Source organism: Nicotiana tabacum, chromosome 17 (genome assembly GCF_000715075.1).
Source record: "Nicotiana tabacum cultivar K326 chromosome 17, ASM71507v2, whole genome shotgun sequence".
Lineage (NCBI taxonomy): Eukaryota > Viridiplantae > Streptophyta > Magnoliopsida > Solanales > Solanaceae > Nicotiana > Nicotiana tabacum.
Window position 1 is genome coordinate 81128762 of NC_134096.1, and position 25946 is coordinate 81154707.

Sequence of the window (25946 nt, forward strand, 5' to 3'; positions counted from 1 at the left end):
GGGATCGCGAATATAAGCCAAATAGGCTAGACACCCTTTCTCTACCATACGTCGAGCTTTCATATAAGAAATAACCCTGCTAGCAGAATGGCCAGGAGTTCCTTTCCACTCTAACCGAGGTAACCCCGGCATAGGTAGGGTCACTGTCTTGGCATGACAATCTAATATAGCATGATAAGGGGACAACCAATCCATACCCAAGATGACATCAAAATCTACCATATCAAGAAGTAGAAGATCCACACTAGTCTCAAGATTACCAATAGTAACCACACACGAACGATAGACGATCTACTACAACAGAGTCTCCCGTCGGTGTAGATACACACACAGAAGCACTCAGAGAATCACAAGGCACAACCAAATATGAAGCAAAATAGGAGGACACATAGGAATAAGTAGATCCTGGATCAAATAGAACTGAAGCATCTCTATGGCAAACTGGAATAATACCTGTGATCATAGCATCAGATGACTCGGCCTCAGGCCTAGCTGGAAAAGCATAAAATTGGGGCTGGGCCCCACCACTCTGAACTGCATCTCTGGGACGGCCTCTAACTGGCTGGCCTCCACCTCTAACGGTCTGACCTCCACCTCTAATGGCCTGACCTCCACCTCTAATGGCCTGACCTCCACCTCTAACTGCCTAACCCCTACCTCTAGCTGGCTGAGCAGGCGGTGAAGCAACCGGTGCCGGTGTGATGGCACGAGAATATTGACGAAATCTGTTACTCGCCAATCTAGGGCAATACCTCCTGATGTGACCAATGTTCCCACACTCATAACACCCATCCCGATGTTGTGGCTGCTAAATCTGAAGTTGACCCAGATGGGCCGGATAACCACTGTAGTAACTCTGGAGTGGTGGTGCACTGATAGGAGCTGAATGTGCACTGAATACTGGCTGCCCAGAGTAAGGCATAATAGGACCGTGACTCCCTGAAGCACCGGGAGATGCATGAAGTGCTGAATGAAACGGTCTGGGAGGATGACCCCAACCAAAATTACCCTTGCCTCCAGACGAGGCACCACTGAAACTACCGAACTGACGAGGCCTCTTATCAGACCTCTGCTCTCTCTCATGTGCAAGAACCATCTTGATCCTCCTTGCGACATTAGCAGCCGCCTGAAAAGAAATCTCACTTCCGGTCTCCTTGGCCATCTGAAGTCTAACAGGGTGAGTGAGTCCCTCAATAAACCTCCTCACTCTCTCTCCCTCCGTAGGTAGTAAAAGGAGAGCATGACGGGCCAAATCCACAAAACGGGAGTCATACTGAGTAACAGTCATACTGCCCTGCTGTAGACGCTCAAATTGCTTGCGGAATTCCTCTCTCAGTGTGATAGGGAGGAACTTTTCCAGAAATAGCTGAGAGAACTGCTCCCATGTAAGTGCAGGCGATCCAACTGCTCTGGTCAATGTATAATCTCTCTAACATCTCTGGGCGAAACCCTTCATTTGAAATACAGCAAAATCAACCTCATTGGTCTCAACTATAACCACGTTCCGTAGCACCTCATGGCAGCGTTCAAGATAATCCTGTGGGTCCTCAAAAGGTGTACCACTGAAGTGAACTGGAAAGAGCTTGGTAAGGCCTCAAAATACATGGTGGGCCTATTACCGATCTGTGCCGCAACAACTGGCTGAACTACCCCAACTGGCGGGGCTGCTGAAGCCTGATTCTGGGGAGCCATCTACTCCAGAGCGGGAGTAGTGGGAGTTTGTGCTCCTCCCCCAGCCTGGGAGACGGCTGGTGCCACCGAAAATGTACCATTCTGGGCTAGGCCCTCCAAAAGACTTATCAAACGGACTAGAGCGTCCTCAAGTACTGGAGTGGCTATGAATCCTTCTGGGACCTGAACTGGTCCAACTGGTACATTCTGAACTGGAACCTCCTCCTGAAGGTCCACCTGAGATTCTACAACAGGTGCAGTTGCTCGAGCTCTGGACTGAGCTCTACCTCGGCCTCAGCCTCAGCCTATAACACGACCTCGACCTCGACCTCCACCCCTGGCCATAGTTGCCACCGGAGGTTCTGGTCCCTGTCCATCGGTAGATGTATTACGTGTTCTCACCATCTGCGAGAGAATAAGAGTAGAATGGTTCAATCATCGATGATAGAATAAAATCGCACGACAGAATAAGAAAGAAATGATATTGTTCCTAAACTTCATAGCCTCTAAGAGATAAATACAGACGTCTCCGTACCAATTCTTCAGACTCTACTAAGCTTGCTCGTGACTCGTGAGACCTATGTAACCTAGTGCTCTGATACCAACTGTTAGTCTGTCATGACCCGAAATTCCCACCTTCGGACCGTTATGGCACCTAACATTTCACTTGCTAGGCAAGCCAATGTTAGAATAATATTAACCAATTTTTAATCAATCTTTACATTATTAATAATCAAGGAAAGAAAAGCGAAAGCAAAGTTTAAAATATAGTGAAATAATCCATAAAAATAACGGTGTCTAAATACCATCCCAGAATTGGTGTCACAAGTGCACGAGCTTCTAGAATAATACAAATAAAGGTCTAAATAAAATAAAGTTGTCTGGAAATAAACACTCAGCTAAAGTAAAATAGACGGGGACTTCAGAACAACGGAGGCCATGCAGTTATACGTCAAGTCTCCTCTGAATAGCTGAAATCCGAGCAAGTCTATGGCACGCCGCTGGGACCAACTCCAAAATCTGCACAAGAAGTGCAAAGCGTAGTATCAGTACAACCGACCCCATGTACTGGTAAGTGCTGAGCCTAACCTCGATAAAGTAGTGACGAGGCTAAGGCGGGTCACTTACATTACCTGTACGCAATATTAGTAACAACAACAATAATATAAATAAATAAGGTAACTCGTTTATAATAATTGAAGCCAACTCAGCAGTCATAACCAATTATCATTTCTATCAATTTTGTTGCAGCGTGCAACCCGTTCTCACAATATATTCACATTCGGTTCTGTTGCGGCATGCAACCCGCTCCTCCAATATATTCATTTTAATCAAGTATGTTGCGGCGTGTAACCCGATCTCTATATATATATATATATATATATATATATATATATATATATATATATATATATATATATATATATATATATATATATATATGTCAACTTTTAAATAAGTCTGTTGCGGCGTGCAACCCGATCCTCCAATATGGACTTTTAATAAGTCTGTTGCGGCGTGCAACCCGATCCTCCAATATGGACTTATTAATAAGTATGTTGTGGCGTGCAACCCGATCCTCCAATATGAACTTTTTAATAAGTCTGTTGCGGCGTGCAATCCAATCCTCTAATATATTTATTATAATTAATTCTTATAGAAGAAATTTTTCCAATAAATACAACAATTAATATAAAATTATAAGACAACAATCATACAATAATTATGATTTAATTATGAAACAAACAAAGGCAAATAGCAAATTATTATGGAAATCAGAGAGAAAATATAGAGTTTAATATTTAATATGTTAAATGTCAAATAACAATTAAGGCACATAATTCAAATAGCATGTAACAATTAATGCAGGAATTCAAAAATTAATATTTGACAAAGAATAGGAGAGAAATAATTATTATAATAATTAATTCATGATTTAAAATAATTTATAATTTTTCAAGTAAGCAGGCAAACAATTAATTTGACGATGTATAGACACTCGTTACCTCGCCTATACGTCGTTCACATGCAATTCACATAACATTTAAATTAAGGGTTCTATTCCCTCAAGTCAAGGTTAACCACGACACTTACCTCGCTTTGTAAATTCCAACCAATTACTCAACCACAACTTTTCCTTTTAAATTTGACTCCGAAAGTTTCAAATCTATTCACAAACAATTCGATATATTCAATACTAATCATAGGAATTAGTTTCATATGAATTTACAAATTTTTCGGATAAAAATCCGAAATTTATTTAAATATTGTCTCAAATCCCAGAAAAACTTACGAAATCCGAACACCCATTTCGAGACGAGTCCAACCATACAAAAATTATCCAATTCCGATGTCAAATGGACCTTCAAATCTTAAATTTTCGTTTTTGGAAGATTTTATAAAAGCCTGATTTTTCTTACATAAATTCACGGATTCATGATATAAATGAGTATGAAATCATAAAATATAATCAATATAAGATAAGGAACACTTACCCCAATATTTTCCCGTGAAAACCGCCCAAAAATCGCCTTACCAGAGCTCAAAAATGGAAAAGGGTTAAAAATGGGAAGAATCCCATTTTCGAGAACTTAAGTTATGTTTCTAGGACTTTTACCCTTCGTGAACGCGGTCAGTGCCTCGCGTTCGCGAAGCACAAATTTTTCGGCTTGGCCTACGCGAACGCGAGATGCCCTTCGCGAACGCGAAGGCTAAATTTCCTGGCCAGCCTCTTTCCTTTCGCGAACGCGAAGCTTCGCACCTCAAGCCGCCGCGAACGCGGGCCCCTCTTCGCGAACGCGAAGAGTAATTTTCGTCTGCCTCCAGTTTCTTCTTCGCGAACGCGAGCCCCCTCTCGCGAACGCGAAGAAAGATACCAGAAGCATATTTCTGTAGTTTTTCCCAAGTCCTAAAATGATCCGTTAACCACCCGAAACCAACCTGAGCCCTCGGAGCTCCAAACCAAACATGCACCCAAGTCCTAAAACATCATACGAACTTGCTCGCGCGATCAAATCGCCAAAATAACACCAAGAACTACGAATCGGACACCAAATCAAAGAAAATTTCCAAGAAAACTTTAAAACTTATATTATTACAACCGGAAGTCCGAATCATGTCAAATCAACTCCGATTCTCACCAAATTCGGCAGACAAGTCATAAATATTATAGTGGACCTACACCGGGCTCCGGAACTAAAATACGGACCCGAGGTCAATAAATCCAACACTAGTAATTTCTTAAAAATCATTAAGCTTTTAATTTTTCATCAAAATTCCATATCTCGAGCTAGGGACCTCGGTATATGATTCCGGGCATACGCCCAAGTCCCAAATCACGATACAAACCTACCGAAATTGTCAAAATACTGATTCTGGTCCGTTTGCTCAAAATATTGACTAAAGTCAACTCAGTTGAGTTTTTAATCTATTTCACATTTTCATCTATTTTTCACATAAAAACTTTTCGAAAAATTGTACGGACTGCGCACGCAAGTCGAAAAATGCTAAATGGTGCTTTTCGAGGTCTTATAACACAGAATTACTTATTAAATTTAAAGATGATATTTTCGGTCATCACAGCACTTGATGTGCAATTTGTGATACGTTGTAATATTTGAGCACTTGATGTGCAATTTGTGATACGTTGTAATACTTGAGCACTTGATGTGCAATTTATGATACGTTGTAATATTTGAGCACTTGGTGTGCAATTTGTGATATGTTGTAATATTTGAGCACTTGATGTGTAATTTGTGATATGTTATAATATTTAAGCACTTGATGTGCAATTTGTGATATGTTACAAAATTTGGACACTTGAGGTGCAAGTTATATTATGCTGTGATATTTGGGCACTTAAGGTGCGATTTGTGAAATATTTTGTGATTTTGAAACGCATGCGGTGAGATAAGGGTGGCTTGAAATGCGTGGCTAGTAGGGAAACTACTAAAAGTCATGCGGTGATATAAGGTTAGGGTGTTGAAATGCATGCGGTGAGATAAGGGTGGCTTGAAATGCGTGGCTAGTAGGGGAACTACTAGAAGTCATGCGGTGTGATAAGGATGGCTAAAACGCGGGATGTTATTTCGGGAAAAATAATTTTCTTAAAATTAAATGTGAAGGCTCCCGCGGTGATATAAAGAAATGAGATATTGTGAATTTATTTATGATTTGGGACTACGAGGCGGTACCTCGGGAGTGCCCTGTTGATATTTCTTTATTTATATTCTTGCCTTGGGTGATTTTGTTTCATTTAATATGTAAATTCTTGTCTTCTTCCGTGATGTACTAGTTTACTTTATTATTATTATTATGTGTTTTGTGCTCCTAGTTGTATTGTGTTGATTTTGGCTTTTTAGCACGAGACTCTGAAGAAGTATATTTCAGATTTTTCTTACTGATTTTCGATGATTGAGTTGATTTAAATAAAATAAATTATTATTATGTTTTAAATTAAATGGTTTTACAACCAAACCAGTAGTTTATCTGATGCTTTAATTTAAGTGCAATGTTATTTTCTTCACCCAAATAATTTCTAAAAATAAATTCAATTCTTTGTTGATTTCTTACTTGATTTAAAAATTCTAAACTCACTTTAGTGGAAATAAATTGATCATGTGGATCTTATATACATTGAGGATATTTGCGTGTGAATTGTCTGTGCAGTTGTGATATGAAATGAGGGCACGAGGTGCCGGAAAAATATGATGATTTAATCATGAGCACGAAGTGCCGTGGAGATATGAAAAATGGGCCGAGACCCGTGTTTATGAAAAATATGAAAATGGACTGAGACCCGTATTTTATGATTATGAAATGAGGTGTCACGTGGTGATTTTTTAATTGAAGAATTATATTCAAAATATTTATTTGGAAGGATTTTTATTTAGAAGTATTACATGAGAGAATTATATTTGAAAGATATTTATTTGAGAAAAATTATATTTGAAAGAGAGTTATTTGGCAGAATTATATGTGAAGGACATTTAATTGAAGAATTTAATTTAATTGGGTGTACTTGTATTTATTATTTGCTGAGCGATATTAAATGGTATTTTGTTGTCTTGCTGTGTATATCAGTGATTGTTTTATGATGTCCTTATTGTTATCTGTTTCCTACTATCTTGTATATTATATTGCACAGGCTATTAGACTAGTGAGTATCTTGATTGTACCTCGTCTCTACTCCACTGAGGTTAGTCATGATACTTACTGGGTACCGACCGTGGTGTACTCATACTACACTTTTATATATTTTTGTGCAGAGCCAGGTATTGGAGATATCGGACTTGAGCAGAGTTAAAGAGGGACCGTAAGGATTCAAGGTAAAGCTGCTTGGTCGTCGCAGTCCCTTGGAGTCTTTTTATTTCATTGTACTGTTAATTTTTAATCAAACAGTATTGTATATTCGGTCCTCGTGATCATTCCATGTATTCAGTTAGAGTTCGTGACTCAGTACTACCAGTTTTGGGAGGTTGTATATTCATATTTATTCCGCTGTTAGTTTTGGTTACTTATTTAATTCAAAAAAAAAAATGGCTTCAAAATGTAATAAAAATCAGCTTACTTAGTCTTAGAGACTAGGTGTCATCACGACGTCGGTGGTGGAATTTTTGGTCGTGATACTTAGACAAGAAGAAGCCACACACACAGAGTGGAAGCACTCACCGGACCTCCTAGTCTCCTTTCACTCATAGTAAGCTCCCACTCACTTAAAAACTCGCTTTGGATAGTACATACGTAGAAGGAAGAACTTTTCCATTTCAAATAAACTCGCTTTCTATGACCCTAAATTTTCAAAGGAGTGGACGAGTATGTCGAGCCTTCAAAGAATATGAGTCATTAATAATACGGATAAGGAACTCAACCATACTAAGCATTCTACGTCCAGTTCATATTACCATGCCACCCACACCTTTCTCGCCTTCTTGCAATCAAGGAATACATTTTTATTATTTTACATCGAGCCACAAAAATGACATCAAAACTAGATAATCTAATGTATATTATCACATTATTGGAGGTACCAAAATTTCGACAATAAATAGGTAGGAAAAACCCAATTTTATTGCTTTTGGCACCCTATGATAAGGGGTTTATTGGGTTCATATTATGCAGGTTTGAATTTTTAAACACTGATCGCAAACATATTCCAATTAAAATACAGAACTTAAACTCATAAATCGGGGTAAAAAATAAAAATAGAATTAATTGTGACTATAATTGTTGATCATGGTCATAAACAAAATAGATACTAATTACCACACGTGAAAAATTATGTTTTGGTAAAATAATCTTGTATTACGAAGTTGTTTTTTTTCCCGCTCTTGCACTATCACCTAGTCATTTTATTAGTTTGGGCAAATGTCCAAATATGCCTTTGTATTATATGAAATTGAGCACATTTGCCCTTCGTTAATACTTTAGCTCAAATATGCCCTTACCGTCACATAATTGGTCCATATATGCCCTAGAGTTGCACAGTTGGCCCATATATGCCATTTTCGAAACGCAATCCACCCAAACTAATTAGCTCTTTCGCTAATTATATTATTACAAACATTATTTCCTTTTTATTAGTACTTTTTTTTCTTTACCTTTCTCTTTTCTTTCTTCTTTTTTCTTTTCTTCTTTTTTCCCCAACTTTTTCTTTCTCCCTTATCCGTTTCCTCCATTACTGATGTCTTCTCCATTTTCGTTACCAATTTCACTTACAAAACTCATGAATTTCAATTACTAAAAAAAATCTGCCATAAGGTAATCAAGTTTCAATTTCACTGGCCCTCTAAATAAACGAAATTAAATTATTCCAAAAATTATGGTTTAAACTTTAAAATAATAAAAATATCTCAACCTTTAACAATACTCAAAAGACCAAAATATTTAAATTATTTCCAGAAAGATAATTTAATGATTAAAAGCCTAGAGTTCAAGTTGTAGTATTATAAATTTGAGTTGTTAGTCTTTTTTCATCTTTTTCAGCTGGACATTTTCTGTTTTTTTTTTATTAACTATGTAAATTAGGGGTGTACATAGAACGGGTTGGTTCAGTTTTTATCAAAACCAAACCAAACCAATTATATCGATTTGGATTGTTCGATTTTGTTAGATTTTTCGGGTTTTTTGTTACATAAATATTATTTCAATATTACTTTGTTAAAATTTTTAGAACTAAATATATGTTCAGTAAAAATTTAAAAATTGACAAACATATGATCTATAAAAATATTCTTATGGGAGAATTTTCTTAGTAATTAGAATTCATGAGTTTCGTCAAGTGAAAATGGTGACGAAAATGGAGAAGACATCAGTAATGGAGGAAATCGGATAAGGGAGAAAGAAAAAAGGAAAAAAAAAAGAAGAGAAGAAAAGAAAAAAGAAGAAAGAAAATCAAAAGGTAAAGGAAAAAAAGTACTAATAAAAAGAAAATAATGTTTGTAATACACTTTAATACAATTAACGAAAGAGCTAATTAATCTGGGTGGATTCCGTTTCGAAAAGGGCATATATGGGCCAACTGTGTAACTCTAAGGGCATATATGGACCAACTATGTGACGGTAAGAGAATATTTGAGCTAAAGTATTAACGAAGGGCAAATGTGCTCAATTTCGTATAATATAAGAACATATTTGGATATTTTCCGTATATCATCCTACATTTGAGTGATCGTGTCATTATTATTTGTTTTTGCTTTTTGTTTATGAATGTGCTTAAAAAATCGAATATTATATTGTGGACACTTGGACTCCATTTAGAAACATATTTGTAAATTGTATCTCTGTTTAAATCATATATTAAGTGGTATTTCGGGACCTGAAATATTTTATTAAAACATATTTTTTTCATGCTTAAACTTACCGATTATAACATTTTTACTATCATCGTGTGATTTATTTTGGACAACCTTGATTATAACATTCGAAACTTAAAATATATTTTTAATATTATCGTGCGATTTATTTTTTTAAATAATAATTTTAGAAGTTCTAAACTTGTAATCACGTTTGTATTTATTTGTCCAAGCTACTCTTATTGAAATTTTATTTTTTATAATATACTAAAGTTCACTAGATAAAAATTTACCAGCACTAGTTGGTTACATCAAGTCAACTAATGCAGATATATGTCTTTTAACGTAGTTAAATAATATATATTTTGATTTTAATCTATTGCGATAGAATTAAATGGCGTAGTGTAAACACCAAATACGAGTAAGAAAAACCTACCTTAAAAGCTTATTGCCCTTTGAAACCTTAGTTAATCTCGTTTATAAAAGCACGATATATAGGGAAAAACTACAAATTAAATCACCTAATATGGTTCTAATATATTGAAATTCGACTACTTTCGTAATGTTACTAGCAAAGAAAGAAAAAGCAATAAGATGATGCATAAAACATAAAAATCTATTGATCTTAATAATTTCACTTTAATTTGTTAAAACTTTAATGTTCAATTGGTTTCTTGAAGATGTTCATGTATATCTCTTTGTTTCTTAACAGAAATCTTGGCCGTATATAAAATCACAAAGAATAAAGCTAATGGACATCTTGCCAGTCTAGAGCACCGGTATGTAAACCGGCTACAAATCTCCGTACTTTCTCCGTCTCAGTAGGGAGTATCATAAGTGCATGGCGAGATAATTCAGAAAACCTCGCCTCATAATCAGTCACTGACATCTAACACTGATGGAACTGCTCAAACTGAAATTGCAACTCTTCCCTATGGGAGGGTGGAATATACCTGTTCAGGAAGATACGGGTGAACCTGTCCCAAGTCATGGGAGGAGAATCTGTTGGTCTGCCAAGAACATAAGACTGCCACCATCTACGGGCTCTACCTTCTAGCTCAAAAGTAGCAAAGTCTACCCCATGAGACTCCAATATCCTCATGTTGTACAGTCTATCCTTGCACCGATCAATGAAGTCTTGTGGATCCTCATGTCGCTCACCCCCAAAGACAGGAGGATGTAGTCTAGTCCATCTGTCCAATAATTTCTGAGGATCGGCGGCTACAGCTGGCCTGGGCTCAGGTGTAGCTGTTGTCACTGGCTGGGCTCCGCCCACGGGTAGTACACCCTGGGTCTAATATACAGCAGATGCTTGTCCATGAGCCTGCGCGGTAGGGGTCTGTGCTCCCCCGCCCGCCTGAGATGTGGCTGGGTCTGCCGGAAATAAATCGGCCTGAGTCATATTGTCCATGAATCGTAGCATACGACCCATGACATCCTGAAATTCTGGTGCAGATGTGAATTCCACCAGAGCTGGCTCTGCCACAGGCACCTCACCTTGCTCCTCAATAATGGGATTCTCTGCTGGATCCACTGGCGGCATAACTGGAACAGTCCTGGGACATCCTCACCCTCTACCACAAGCTGGAGCCCTCCCTCGGCATCGACCTCTAGCAACTGGGGGAGTAGCTCTTCCCTGGTCTGGAACTTCATTTGAGTGCGTTCTCACCATCTGTGAGAGAATAAGAGATGGATATTTAGAACTACATCAATTGCACGATGGAATATGAAGAAAGGAATTTTCCTAACACCCTATAGCCTCTCGAAGATAAGTACAGACGTCTCCGTACCGATCCGCAAGACTCTATTAGGCCTGCTCATAACTTGTGAGACCTACGTGAACCTAGTGCTCTGATACCATGTTGTCACGGCCCAATTTCGCCTATAGGTCGTGATGGCGCCCAACACTATGGCTAGGCAAGCCAACTTAATATATTAAGCATTCATTGACAAAATTTAAAATCAAGAGAAATAATAAAATTCAAATTCTACCAATGTGTGTGCCAAGACCTGGTGTCACAGGTGTATGAGCATCTAGTAGATTATACAAAACTTCAAATACTGTCTGAAATAAAAATAGACAGAATGAAAAATACAAAGAGAGACACTAGTAGCTGCAGAACGGATTAGAGAAACAACTCACCACTATGTCCTTGGATAACGTGGGTGTAAGACGATAGGTCCCCCACTAATACGTGCCTCAGTTTATGCACAAAAAATACAGCAAGTGTAATATGAGTACGTAAACAACGTGTACCCAGTAAGTATCAAGCCTAATCTCGAATTGGTAGAGACAAGATGGCCGACTTTGACACTCACTATGGGTCAATAATAATAATTAAAATACAACTAGGATATTTAAATCAGCATGATTTACAGAATTTAAAATAATTTATTTAATCAGCGGAAATAATCAAATTCCTTCCATTACAACAATTCTCAATATATTAATTAAATTTCTTCAACTCAAATAATTTCTAATTTATCAATTAAATATCATTTAGAGGAATAATAATTAATTCTTTAACAAGCAAGAATAATAATTATTAAATTTCAAGGATTTTTCAATTTATCAATTAGCTTCGCAAGCTGAAATAAGCTATTAAAGTATCATGTGATTATTATTATTATTAAGCACGATTTCTGCCGAGTACGTGCGACCCGATCCAGAGTATCATGTACACTGCCGAGGGACGTGCGACACGATTCATAGATGCATCTATCCTGCCTAGGCGTTCGGCCCGCTCCACAAGAAAGGAGGACATTTTCTTATGTACCTCCGGAAGGAGAGTATATTTATTATGAGATAAATTCGGGAGGAAAGACAATTTCTTTTAATAATTAGTTGATTTAAACAGAAAATCAAGCATATGAGATTTCCATCCTTTAATATCTTTATCTAACAATTCACAATATATTCATATATATCAATCAATATTAATTAATCAAGAAATACAATTTACATAAGTATTTCATGCTTTGAGTCCTAAACTACCCGGACTTTAGCATTTATAGTAGCTACGCACGGGCTCTCGTTACCTCGTGCGTACGTAGCCCCCGTAATTAGCAACAATTATTCAATTTAATCCTTATGGGGTAATTTTCTCCTCACAAGATTAGACAAGAGACTTACCTCATCTCGAAGTCCACTTTCTGATTATCGCGTCGCGTAAAATTCTCGATTCAATGCCGAAAAATTCGAAACTATCCAAAAATTATATAAAATAACTAATATATGTTCAATAATTCGAAATTCATCTATTAAATAAATTACCCTATCCAAAATGGTAAAATTCCTAAAATTTACCCCGGGCCCACATGCCCGGATTCTGGAAATTTTCGGATGGAAACGTTACCCATAATCTCAAGAATTCCAATATATAATTTCTACCTAATTCCATAACTATTTTCGTGGTTAAAATCTCATTTTTATAATAATCTAGGTTTTTCACCTAAACCTTTGATTTCTAAGATTTACTAGTTATAATCTACTTATAATCTACTTATAATCTATGTATTTAACTCAAGAATTATAGAATTAACTTACCTCCAAGTTGTTAGTTGAAATCTCCTCTCAAAAATTGAAAACATCATTATTGGGCTAAAATATTCCATATTCGTTTCGTTGTAAGCCCAAACCATCTCACCATGTATTGTTTGATAATTTAATTATTCTCAATTAGGAAACAACATTATATAAGTTACAGTTTGTCGATCAACCATAACAAAATTTGAGTTGACTACGGTCAACATTTTATGTAAACGGACACGTATCGATGTTTTGACAGTCTTGGTAGGTCCATACCATGGTTTGGGACTTGGGTGTATGCTCGGAATCGAATTCGGAAGTCCCTAACTTGATTTAACGTAATTTGTTGAAAATTAGCAATTTAAAGGTTTAAAGAATTTTTAAGTTTGACCATAGGTTGACTTTGCTTCTACCGGGTCCGTATTTCAGTTTCAGAACTTGGTATAGTTTCATTTAAGTATTTATGACTTGTCTGCAAAATTTGGTGCAAAACGGAGTTGATTTGACGTGATTCAGACGTCCGGTTGTAAAATTGCATGTTTTTGAGTTTCTTTGAAAATTTCATTTATTTTGGTGTCCAATTCGTGGTTCTAGGTGTTATTTTGATGTTTTGATCGTGCGAGCTAGTTCGTATGATATTATTACACTTGTGTGCATGTTTGATTTGGAGTCCGAGGGGTTCGGGTGAGTTTTGGATAGGGTACAAGTGATTTGAGAATTAGTAGAATAGTTGATGCCTCGACTGTTACTGGTGCTTTATTGCAAGTCTCGCATTTGCAAGATCTGGCTCGCATTTGCGAGCCTCGCTGTTGCGAACACGGCTTCACATTTGTGAGCATGGGCTGATCGGGGGAAGCTCGCATTTGCGAGGTGAATGTTCGCATTTGCGAACTTGCTACTGCCGCTTTTGTGAAGGCAGAGTCGTATTTGCGACTCAGCGTACTCTTGGGCAACCTTCGCATATGCGAAGGGGTGGTTCGCATTTGCGAGGGCATGGGTTTGCATTTGCGACCAAAACGTCATTTTTGTGATGATTGACCTTCTGAGAAGGGTTCGCATTTGCGACCTCTTTCTCGCATTTGCGATGTTCGCAATTGCGAATAAGATATCGCAATCATGACATTCGCAGCTGGGTAAAAGATGGAAATAATATGATTTAGCTCATTTCGCACAAACTCTAAACCATAAACACCGTTTGTGGCGATATTTCCAAGAGATTTTCTTCCTAAATTCATTGATAAGTGACTTTAATCTATTTCTTTTTAATTATCCACTGCATTTCATAAGATTTCAATATCAAATCTAGGATTTTCATGGTAGAAATTAGGAATTTGGGTAGAATTAGGGATTTTAGTAAATTTGGGATTTAGACCTCGAATTGAGGTCGGATTTCGATTACATAAACATGCTCGGGGGTGAATGGGTAATTGGGTTTTGGTCCGAATCTCGAGTTTTGACCAAGCGGGCTCGCGGTTGACTTTTGTTGACTTTTTGGTAAAAATGTAAAGATCTTAACTTTATGTATTTTAAGTGATTTTTCTAGAATTGTTTGATGTTATTGAGTCGATTTTAGTTAGATTCAATTGGTTTGGAGGAGGATTTTAGAGGAAAGGCTCCAGTTGAGCTTTGATTTGCTTGCGGAGCGAGGTAAGTATTGGGTCTAACCTTGATTTGAGGGAATTAGGAACCCGTTGAGCTATGTGCTATATGAATTACATATGTAGCGGCGTATATGTGAGGTGACGAGTGTATATACACCGTCAAAATACTTGTTTCCATGCTTTCCCGTATTTCATTAATTATTTTTTTCATGTCTTAACTCTTACTTGCTTTAATTGCTTCCTATGCTTTAGGTTGCTACTTGTCACTTATTATTCTCATATTAGAATGTTAGGTTCTTCCATGCTTCCATGATTAATTGCTACTTGCCTTAATTGTCTTACTTGTACTCTTTAACTGTCACATATTTGGCTAGAATTGTTGCTTTGTATTAATTGTGGCGTTCCTTGATTTGGCATGAGGCTCCTTTATGGCTTTGCTATCATATTCTTTATTCATGGAGATTCTTGTGAATTGAATTCTTGAATTGATTACATTTAATGATTTTTATTTATGGATCGGGTTGCACGCCACAACGGGTGCAATAATGAAGGATTTATATTGATATGGTGGGATAGGGTTGCACGCCTCAACGGATTTATATTGATATGGTGGGAGGATTATGATATTGATTCTGATTATATAGTGGGATCGGGTTGTGCGCCACAACGTATTTTACTTGTTATTCTTGATATTGAAACGGTGAACTAAGGGAGAATATTGAGTTTGTACGGTGGGATCGGGTTGCGTGCCGTAACAGATTGTTTGTTTTGTATTCATTGTCGTATTGTGTTAGCTTTAGGTGCTTTCATATGAGATTTGAGTACTGGTATTTCTACTAGGATTTGTGATTAACTATTAACTAAATTAGACTATCCTAATTATCTAAACAAGAATTAAACCTAGAAGTATTTGATTCTAAACTAATTAAAATAAAGGAAAATAAATAGTGAACTCTAAACAAGGGAAGAGCAGATTTTTATGTTATCAATGCGATGAAAACGATCTAGAATTATCGGCTATCTAACAATCCTAGTGTATTCTTCACTTGAATTGACTATTTAATTTATCTAATTTATTGGTTGACGGATTTAATATTACTCATAAGAATCTACCGAATTCTAACTTGTCTATTCAAGTTAACTTCATATATGTCTATGGAAGCAGAATCAACAAAAATGCATTTATAATTCCCGTATAATAACCAAGCAAGGCAATTAGAATATGTCTATCCTAACCGCGAATTCATTTCCTGATGCCCGGGGTTCAAGAACTTGCTCTAGTCAATCATATATGCAATCTAGAATTTCCACTTTCGAGTTCAACTCTAGATTCGTATATAGTATTTAATTGGTGATCAAGCAATCAAATAATTAAGCGCAGGATTGAATAAATCAACCAATACGATAAACTAAAAAATCAAAATCAATATTCGAATAACAATAGTTATAAAAGAACCACAACCCTAGAACGTGAAGTTTAGTACCACATAGACATGGTAGCCAAACAACAAACTATATAAAGAACACATAAAAATTAATAAGTTTGGTGGAAGAAAAGATGAAACCCGGCCTCCACAGTGGCTCTTTGCTTGTATTTTCCTCTCAAAAATGTCATATTCCCCTCTAAAATAGGTTTAGAACCTTTTTTATATGAGTTAGAGGTGTGTAAGGCCGAAATAACTTTGTCCGTGCAAAATAGGAGACTTCTCATCTCCCAGCGCCCAGGGTAGCGTGAGGCGCTGGAAATTTTGTGCTTCTGGAAACTGCGCCACAGGTAGCACCCCAGGGCGCTATAATGTGTCAATTTTCCAATTTGTTCCCTTTTTGTTTCAAATCGTGCACCTTCGTCCCACATTACCTCCGAATTATTTCTACACATAAAAATACTACGAATTAGCACAAATTATTACATACACATCCGAAATCTCTGAAACATGAGTAAAAAGCGAGGCAATATACATATAAATATATATACTTTAAGCCGAATATCAGTGAACTACCATTTTCAATTACTTAGCAATGGTACAATACAAGTGGAAAATATACGAGACCAATTATGAAAGGATTGAATAGTACCTATATTACCTTGATCTCCACCATGAATGTCGTTATCAATGGTGCTCAATGTATAAGCCTTGTTACTTGCACGAAATTAATTGAATAAATTTCACCAGCGGACCAATTTTACTGAGAGCACATGTATGTACCTAACTTGCAATATGTTAAGTAGTACTCACCTTTGTACAATTGTAGTCTTCTTCACACTCATGCTAATCTCAGACCCTTCTAGTATGGGTGTCAATGGTTCGGTTCGACGGTTATTTTATAGAATTTATTTCATATAAATTTTTGATTATTCTATTATGTATAATCAAAATTAGACTTTTAGACGTCGTACCAATCATGTTGGTTTCTCTTTGGTACCGATACAGTTCAGTTAATTTTTGATATTTTTTTAAGTGTCATTTAAAAGTCATTAGTAGAATCAGAATGCAATAACATACGTACTTTTATAAGACTTTGCAAAACTTTCTAGACTTTTTTACTATTTAAAGTGTGATGAATTAAGAAAATATGAAAGATAGCCGGAGTATAGATCCATCAACCATAAAATAAAAAAAAAAGCAAAGACAAAGAAAATATAAATCACACGAGTGTAAAAATATTAAGAGGGTGTTTGGATTGGCTTTTAAGTTGGTCAAATTAGCTTTTAAACTCTTTTTAGTTTTTTTCAGTGTTTGGCAAAGTCAAAAAGTGCTTAAAATAAGTTTAAAACTGCTTAAAACAAGCCAAAAGTTATAAGTTGGGCAACCCAACTTATTGCTTTTTGGCTTAAAAGCTATTTCTGCTGAAAAATTACTTTTTTTAAGCCAACCCAAACGGGCTCTAAGCAAGCTGGGACTCAAGAATAAAGTTTATAGAAGATTAAATATTCAAAAATATAAATTTAAATCATACGAAATGAAACATATTCAATACATTATAGTTTGCTACTCATAATCGCTAGCATACCTTGTGTCTTGCTAGTGAATATGCTGGAAATAGTTTAGTTTCAATAGGGGTAGTATAATAGGTTTCAGAATTAGGATTTTGAATTTAATTGCTTGTTGCCTTGTAATCGTTTTCATAATTTCAAGGCTCAAGGAAAAGTTTAATGCTTTATTATTTTTAAATTTAATATATAAATATATTTTTCCCATATAAATTTATCTATACGTACGATATTTTTTCGGTTTATTTTCATAAAATAAAAAATGTAATTATCGGTACGGTTATAGATTTATATAAAAACTTACGGTTTTATTTAAAAAAATCTAAAAATCAGTTCGATCGGTTCAGTCAATTTTTAAATATCTATTGACATCCTTACCTCCTGGTGTAAACACCCTATATTTATTTATCAGTTGATGAAAGTTAGATCCAACCTACTGTATTTAGCTCGGACTATATGTGCGCGTAAAAAAAAATTGGCAATTATATATAGAGCAAAACTCAACGATTCTAAATCTTAAATTTGACACTAGTGAAAGTAGGTTCTTTAATTTTCTGCCATCAATTAATTCAAGAATAGAAAAAATTGAATTCAAGAAATGAATAAAGCATTCAAGAGATTAGTAATGTTCCTACTTCTACATACAAAAAACACAAGTCATATTCAATCTCTCTCACACATGCATGCACACAAAAAATGACATTGTCTAGCATATTCCAAGAAAACTTTGGTAAGTTTGGTAGTAAGTGAAGTGACAAAGGAAGAAGCAAGATGTTTTTGACCAAGGAAATGGATATTTGTTGTCTGAGGGACCAGGTGGCAGCTGGAGGGTAGTACTACTGGCTACTGCACTTTATTGATTTATTATTGGAGAGGCCAAATGATAATAAAAAGAAGTGGCCTCATAATTCTGTGTGAGGCCTCCTTTCTTACACCCACAAAAATATTGGGGTTTTATACAAAATAGCCGTTTGAATTTATTGTCCACTTTTTCTAATTGATATATATAGATTATATACAGTAATTATATATTATTATATACGAATTATACATATATTATATAACCTCCCACTATTTTTAGTTTAAGAATTGGATGAGGGGTTACTTAAGTTAGTTCTTCAAAAATTATTCTATGGGCCTCTGTAGGTACCTTATATTTAGTAGAATGCTCAAGAAACTACAAAATTACACCATAGCGAAACAGACTTTAAACAAACTTGTCATTTCAATGTCTTCCTCAATTTCGTATAATTTGATGTGAATTTTTGGAAAATCAATATAATATATGATTTAGTCCTCTTCCATGGATGGTAGGCCCATTACTTTCAGGCTGGCCTAGTTGACCCATGAATTTGATGCATCCTTTTTCAAGCCCAACAGTATGTTTATTTGTAGAAGATTCTTGTTACATCAGATGGCACAGCTTTTGAAACCCCCCCCCCCCCTTCTTTTTTTTCTTTTCTCTATATCATTCTTTTTTTAATGTGATTTTTAGGCTGTATTTTGACAAAGGAATATCGTCTAGTGAAACTGTGAAAGCATGCAAATTTGCGCTTAACCAAAAGCATTAGCAACGCCTATCGATTATTTATTCTTTCGAATAACCTAAATTATAAAATAAATTATTTAAATAATATGAATTTCATAAAATTATCAGTATTTTATGAAACGTTTCTTTAAAATAGTGTAATGCAAACATGGGCGTCGAACTGAGAGACCTGAAAATTAAGATCGGCATTCGGAAAAATACGAAATTGGGCCAAACTAATTATATTTATTAGCCAAATTTATATATTAATATACAAATAAAATATATATATATATATATATATATATATATATATCACACACACTTTTATCGACTATTATTTTTGAATGCGACTAAAAATAAACAATTAGTATTATTGGCATTTGGGTTAGCTAGAGTGCGCTGATTGGGAAGAATGGACCAAAGAGGGGCTAAATGGAGTGTGCTATAATGGGCTAAAGCCTAAATGTTTCATTACCTAATTCCTTTCGGGGTAAAATACAGAAAAGCCATTTTTTGTAATTATAAAAGTAGCGGTCCAATTTTATTATTTACTTTTTCTAGTCAATATACTTAAATTATATATTGATTATGTATAATTATATACATACTGTACATATACTATACATTCATCGGCATTCTTAATTTAAGTAATTGAGTGGATTGCTATTTAGGTTAATTCTTCATAGCTATTGTCCCGAAATTTCAATGTCGTGCAGTTTTACAATGGAACTTGAAACTCCAGAGTATTAGTTAATTTTTCAAAGTCAGAGACTGTAAAATGGCCTGTGCTCGCTTTTTCTACGTTCTTTTGCTACCTAAAAGAGAAAAAAAAAAAAAACTGTAAAAAGTTGCATTATAATTTCGGATAGAAAGATTGTGAATTAATAATAAAAGAAAATGCACTCTTTTTTTTTTAATAAATGAAAAGGCCAACAATAACAAATCAAAGTTAAATATAAGATTCCAGAAGGAAATGTAAAACTAAAAATAAGTGATAGTTTTGCTATTCAGAAAATTCTATTACATTATGGGATTAAGTAGGATGATAGTGAGTTGATCCCGCACAAAATTCATAAATAGTATTTTCCACGGTCCATAATAAATGACTTTTTGGTCTTATTACTTTGGTTCAAACTCAGTGTCATTTTTACATAATCAAGAATGAATTAATTTTAGTTTTTCAAATTTGCTCTTATTTACATATCCCAATGTGTCAAGTTAACAATATGTAAATTTTAATTAAGAATAATTTAGTCAAATATTTTTTTAAAGAATTAATATTTTTCTAAGGACATGCTAAAGCCAAAAGATCACTTACTATATAGACGGGATTACTTTTAATAACTATAATAATGTTGGCCACAATTCCACAGTAGTATTTACTAAACAATGTCAGAAAGGTATTTTTGGCTGCTGCATTGTTTTTTCTCTTTCTCAATTACTGCCTTTTAAACTACTCAGTAAAAGTCACACGCAATACTTGTGAGCCCTACTTAGACAATGGTTGAACATAGAAGCAAGTAGTAGGTTATTGGGTACAACAATGAAGTTAATTTGTGTAAGTCTTTTTCTAAGGGAAGAAAGAATAAGAAAAAGAAACTCTCTTCAAAAAAACACATCATTAATTCAGAGAACCGCTACTCAGAATGGATCTACAAGAAATGCACTAAAGATGTTTAAGGTTATAACTCCTGCCTTTCTGTTCCTTTTCCCTTTTATTCCTAAGCACTGCCATAACAGCTTAACCAAATTGGGGGCAGCATTTTCTTTTTTGGAAAACTTATTCACACACGTAATTATACTAAATTAAGCAATTCAATCTTTTAAAGTAACAAAACATATCACTTAATTATATTTAAATGATAAACAATTATATACAAACATGTCTTTTCTTTATTTTATTTGTGTAAGACCGAATGCATAGTAAGAGGCCGTTTGGATTAGCTGATATGAAGTAGTTGATAAGCATTAGGTGCTGAAAAGTACTTTTAAGTACTGAAACTGATTTAATAAATAAGCAGTTACGTGTTTGGATACAAGTGCTGAAATTGATAATAAGTTGTTGTTGTATTTGATAAAAAAAAGTGCTGATAAGCTCTTTTTCCGTTAAAATGACTTAAATAACCTTAGAAGTGTTTATACTTATAAGGGCGTAATTTATTCAAAATTATAGATTCCAAATCGATCCAAATACAAAATATTCTATTTGTCATTTTATTTTAAATACAACTGTGCTTAGATAAGATAATTTTTATGATAAATATTATTTATTTTATGATAAGCATATAATCATAAGTTATAATAATTAATAAATTGATAAAAGTTTCTCACTAAAAAATAAACCTAAATAGGACAAAATATTTGAAGAGAAACAAACACTGTCTTTATCACCACAACATTTAGAAAGCAACACACCAAAAATTTGATATGTCCTCATTTATTACATACAGTTCAAAGATTAATACACAATCACATAGATATAAATATGCAAAGGAATAAAGAATTTGCTTATCTTAAATAGTCAATGGACATTGCAGACTTGAAGAGAGGGGGTTAGGTTGAAATAGTACTTGAAGTAGTGAGTATCGATGTAATAGTTTTGTTCTAAAAAAGAATATTTTAAGGATAAAATAGTAAAAATTTTGGTCAAACTTAAAGTGCTTATAAGCTAAAAATTTATAAGGGGTGACCAGTTTACGGCTTTTGACTTATTTTTGACTTATAAGCACTTGGCTTATAAGCACTTTTAACTTTACCAAACGCGTAGATAAGCCGAAAAGTATTTATAAGCTAGTTTGACAAGCTTATAAGCTTAGCCAAACAAGTCTTCTACCATTTTCTATTATGCTTTTGTATGTTTCCACTTCTTTTTTTTGAGTGTCTTTTTCTTTAGATCTACAAGAATCACGACTATAATTTAACCATGTGAATTACAATCATGAGTCTCAATTGAAAGTAAGGCCAATAATGTTCCATATTTGATATAAATAAAAATTTCGTTGAGTAAATAAGATTTATTTTAGTGCGCATTTTTAAAAAATATATTTGTCAAATCTATTAAATCAAAGAGGATAATAAAAAAGAATTAGACTATTTCACGTAGAGTGTGAGTGAAAAATACATAAAAACGAGAAAAAGCTATGTACTCTCAAGTGGGTACAGGACAAGAAATCGAATAGTCGTTTTCATAGTCCTTCAAGTGTGCTCCACAACACACAAAAGAGTGAATAACTCAACACCCACTCCCTCTCGTGCCTCCATTTTTCGCTTCTCCTTTCACTTTCACCTAACACTCTTCCAATTCTTTAATTTCTATATATCCTTTTTCTGGTGATTTGCCATAGTAGCCTGAGTGCTCTCTCTCTTATTTGGCCAGAAACCATTACATAAAGTATGACATAAATAAATGAAGAGATATAAATACCTCATTCTCTCCTCCTCAGCAAACAGCCTAAACCAACACGACACTTTTTTATTAATTCTCTCCCTCCTCATACTCCCTTTTTTCCTATAGTATAAATTAAATGGTACACTCTATCAACAGTCGCAGAATGGAATAACAGAAAATCTCTCTTATTTTTTTGTTGCGTCTTCTCTCTTCTCGCCTAATTTCACTATATTCTCCCAAAAGAAAAGGATCCCACTTCTTCATTAAACAAACACACCTATTAAAACGAGAACGCAAATATAGTTCACAAGCCCTTTCTCTCCTTTTTTTTTTCTTTCTTTCTGCGGCTCTGCCTCTGCCGCTGCTAACGTTGTTTGCTGACAACACTACACAAATTTCAGAAAGACTAAAAAAAGAGAGCCACAACCCCCTACAAAATTCTTGATTCTCTCTCTTCTTTCCACCCTTAAGCACAGTTTTTTCTCGTTTCTCATTTACAGTTTAGCTCTCAGAAATAGGCGTAAGCTAAATGGGTATTTGGAGCAACCTACTTGTGCTCCTTCTTACCTGCACTATTTTCCATTTTTGTACACCAGATCCAAACGATGAGATGTGCTTGACCCATCTAAGTCAATCTTTACAAGACCCTTTGAAAAATCTCCAAAACTGGACTAAATCCTCTTTCGCTAAACCTTGTGATGGGTTTACTTCATATCTACAAGGGGCAACTTGTAATAATGGCCGCATCTACAAGCTATCCCTTTCAAATCTTTCCCTTAAGGGTACCATTTCTCCTTATTTATCTAATTGTACCAATCTCCAAGCCCTTGACCTTTCCTCCAACTCCATCACCGGACCAATACCAATAGAACTTCAGTTCCTCGTCAATCTCGCTGTTCTCAACTTGTCCGCTAACCAACTCTCAGGCCTAATCCCTGAACAGCTTGCCATTTGCGCTTACCTTAACGTCATCGATCTCCATGACAATCAGTTCACTGGGCTTATTCCGCAACAACTGGGCCTCCTTGTGCGGCTCTCTGTGTTTGACGTATCGAATAATAGATTGTCGGGTCCAATACCTGCGTCGCTGGGTAACCGGAGCGGAAACTTGCCCCGATTCAATGCCAGTTCGTTTGATGGGAATAAAGATCTTTACGGGTACCCATTGCCACCTAAAAAGAGTAGCGGGTTATCCGTTTTGGCTATTGTAGGGATCGGATTAGGAAGTGGGTTTTTGAGTTTGGTGCTAAGTTTTACTGCTGTGTGTATATGGTTGAGAGTTACTGAGCAAAAACTGGATGCTGAAGAAGGCAAAATCAGTCAACTCATGCCTGATTATTGAACATCAATTCATACTTTTGAGATTACAGGTATGTTAATTTTTGAGGCTGGTTTGTTTTGCCCCTTTTTTCTTTCCTTTTTGGGTTTTAAATTTTCTTTTTCTTTGGAGAAGAAAAGAATTTCCCTTTTTCTTAGTTTTGGGTTGTTTTCTAGGTCATTATTTTTATTTTAATTATTTTATTTAGCTTCGCTTTTTTTTCTTCTAACATTTGACCCCCAATATGTAAAGGATTGAAGTATTTGGAATTGAGTTTCTAGTACATATATTACTTAGCACTAGCAGTACAGCATTAATCTGTACTCTAATTTGATGCCTGGGAAGTGGGTTGGCATTGTCCACTCCAGGTTGTACAACTTATACGTGCGTAGTACTTATCCTTTATTTAAAAAATAAGGCAAATCGTGCATATATGTTAGTCGCCAATCATAGAAAAATGTAGCTATCTCCAGCACCATGACTTGTTGGGGGTGTTGTTTGTAGTTTAGTTTTTTGTTTTCGGAACAATCAGAGAAACACCGTGGATGGTTTTGTTAGTACCAACTTTGATCTCGTTTTGTCTCTCTGCCAACCATTCTCTTAATTTTCCATTAAAATTTATGGCTAAGTAGCCATAGGTAAACTACCACCTCACCTACTATTCTTTTATAACATTAAATTAGAACTTCGTAAATTTACATTTTAAAAAAAATTAATTATATGTGTAGTTTAAGTCACTCTTGGATATGCATTAAACATATGAATTATGTATATGATTGAAGTGTCAAAGCTAGAAATTTTTTGGTAAGGACGATCAATATTTATATATACATATAAAAAGTAATAGTAATACTATATACACTATATGAATTTTCGTGCAAGGTATTCAATTGATCAGCCTTCCACGATTGTTGTTCTGCCCTGATTGGTTGAAAATCAATAAAACATAGCAGAAAAATCAAATGTTAGGTTGGTGCCAATTAGTGGTGTCAAAAGGACGGGTCAGGATATGTGCATGTCTAAAACGGGTAATGCAAAAAACAAATAAATTATTGATTGATTTTTAAAAAGTTTATTTATCCTACACATTTTTTAATGGATAATATGGATGCATTTTAATGCATTTTTAGTCATTTTGTCACCGCTAATGCCAACATATAACTAAAGTGATATTCGTGGCGCCTCAATGTTCGCTATAATCATGTTTGTTTACGCGTTGCTATAATGACAGAGTATTAGGCCTACAAAATTTGCCCAACAAGAAACAGCAAAATCGGAATATTGGGTCGACGAACAACGTCTTCAGGATTGTATGACAGATATACTTCTTGTAGCATCGCAATTTCTAAACGTTTGAATCAAAACTCTTATCTTCTATTTTCTCCTCCTTGTCCCTAATCTTAGGTCTTTACTTAAAATAGGTACATAATTTCTAGGGGTGTACAAAAAAAACTGATAAATAGCATCAAATCGATAATCCGAATTAAACTCGAAAACAAATCCGATGTGATTTGGTTTGATTTGATTTGATTTGGTGTTAGAAAATAAAACCCGACCATAATTGGGTTGGATTGGGTTGGTTTTAACTAAAAAATATTAAACCGAAACCAAATCAACCCGATAGTATATTTATATAATTAAAAAAAATATTTTATACATATAAATATTTTTTGTAATGTAATTTATAAATATTTCTTAAACTTTTTCACGGTTTTATCTTTTAACATTTTATTTCAAGTTTAGACTTAACATTCTTGAATGATAAATAAATTTTAAAGCCCATAAATGTAGTAACTCAAACAAAGTTCAAATCAATACTAATACTAACAAAAGAAATTCAATTCAATACTAGGAATGACGATAGTGTTGAATAATTATTTTAGTTTTACATTGGTTTATAATGAAAATGCATAACTTAGTTTATCTTTTCCTTTAGTGCTTAGTTATGTAATTAATATTAGTACTTATTAGCTATACTTATTTTAGCATGACCTATATAGTATTTTTAGATTATGTTAATTTTCATTATGGCTTATTAATTAGCAATATTTATTTTATGTAATTTTATTATTTTATCTTTGTTATTGAATATTTTAGTATAATGCAATGACTTATCTCATATT

At 34.8% G+C, this 25946-nt stretch overlaps 1 protein-coding gene across 1 annotated transcript; it reads left to right on the forward strand.

The window, feature by feature from the left end:
• The first annotated feature begins 22361 nt into the window (after positions 1-22361).
• LOC107783826 (receptor-like protein 44) lies at positions 22362-24124 on the forward strand. The gene has a single exon (XM_016604850.2). It carries the CDS (start codon positions 23035-23037, stop codon positions 23845-23847), a length of 813 nt encoding a protein of 270 aa, XP_016460336.1. The 5' UTR covers positions 22362-23034; the 3' UTR covers positions 23848-24124.
• The last annotated feature ends 1822 nt before the right edge of the window (positions 24125-25946 follow it).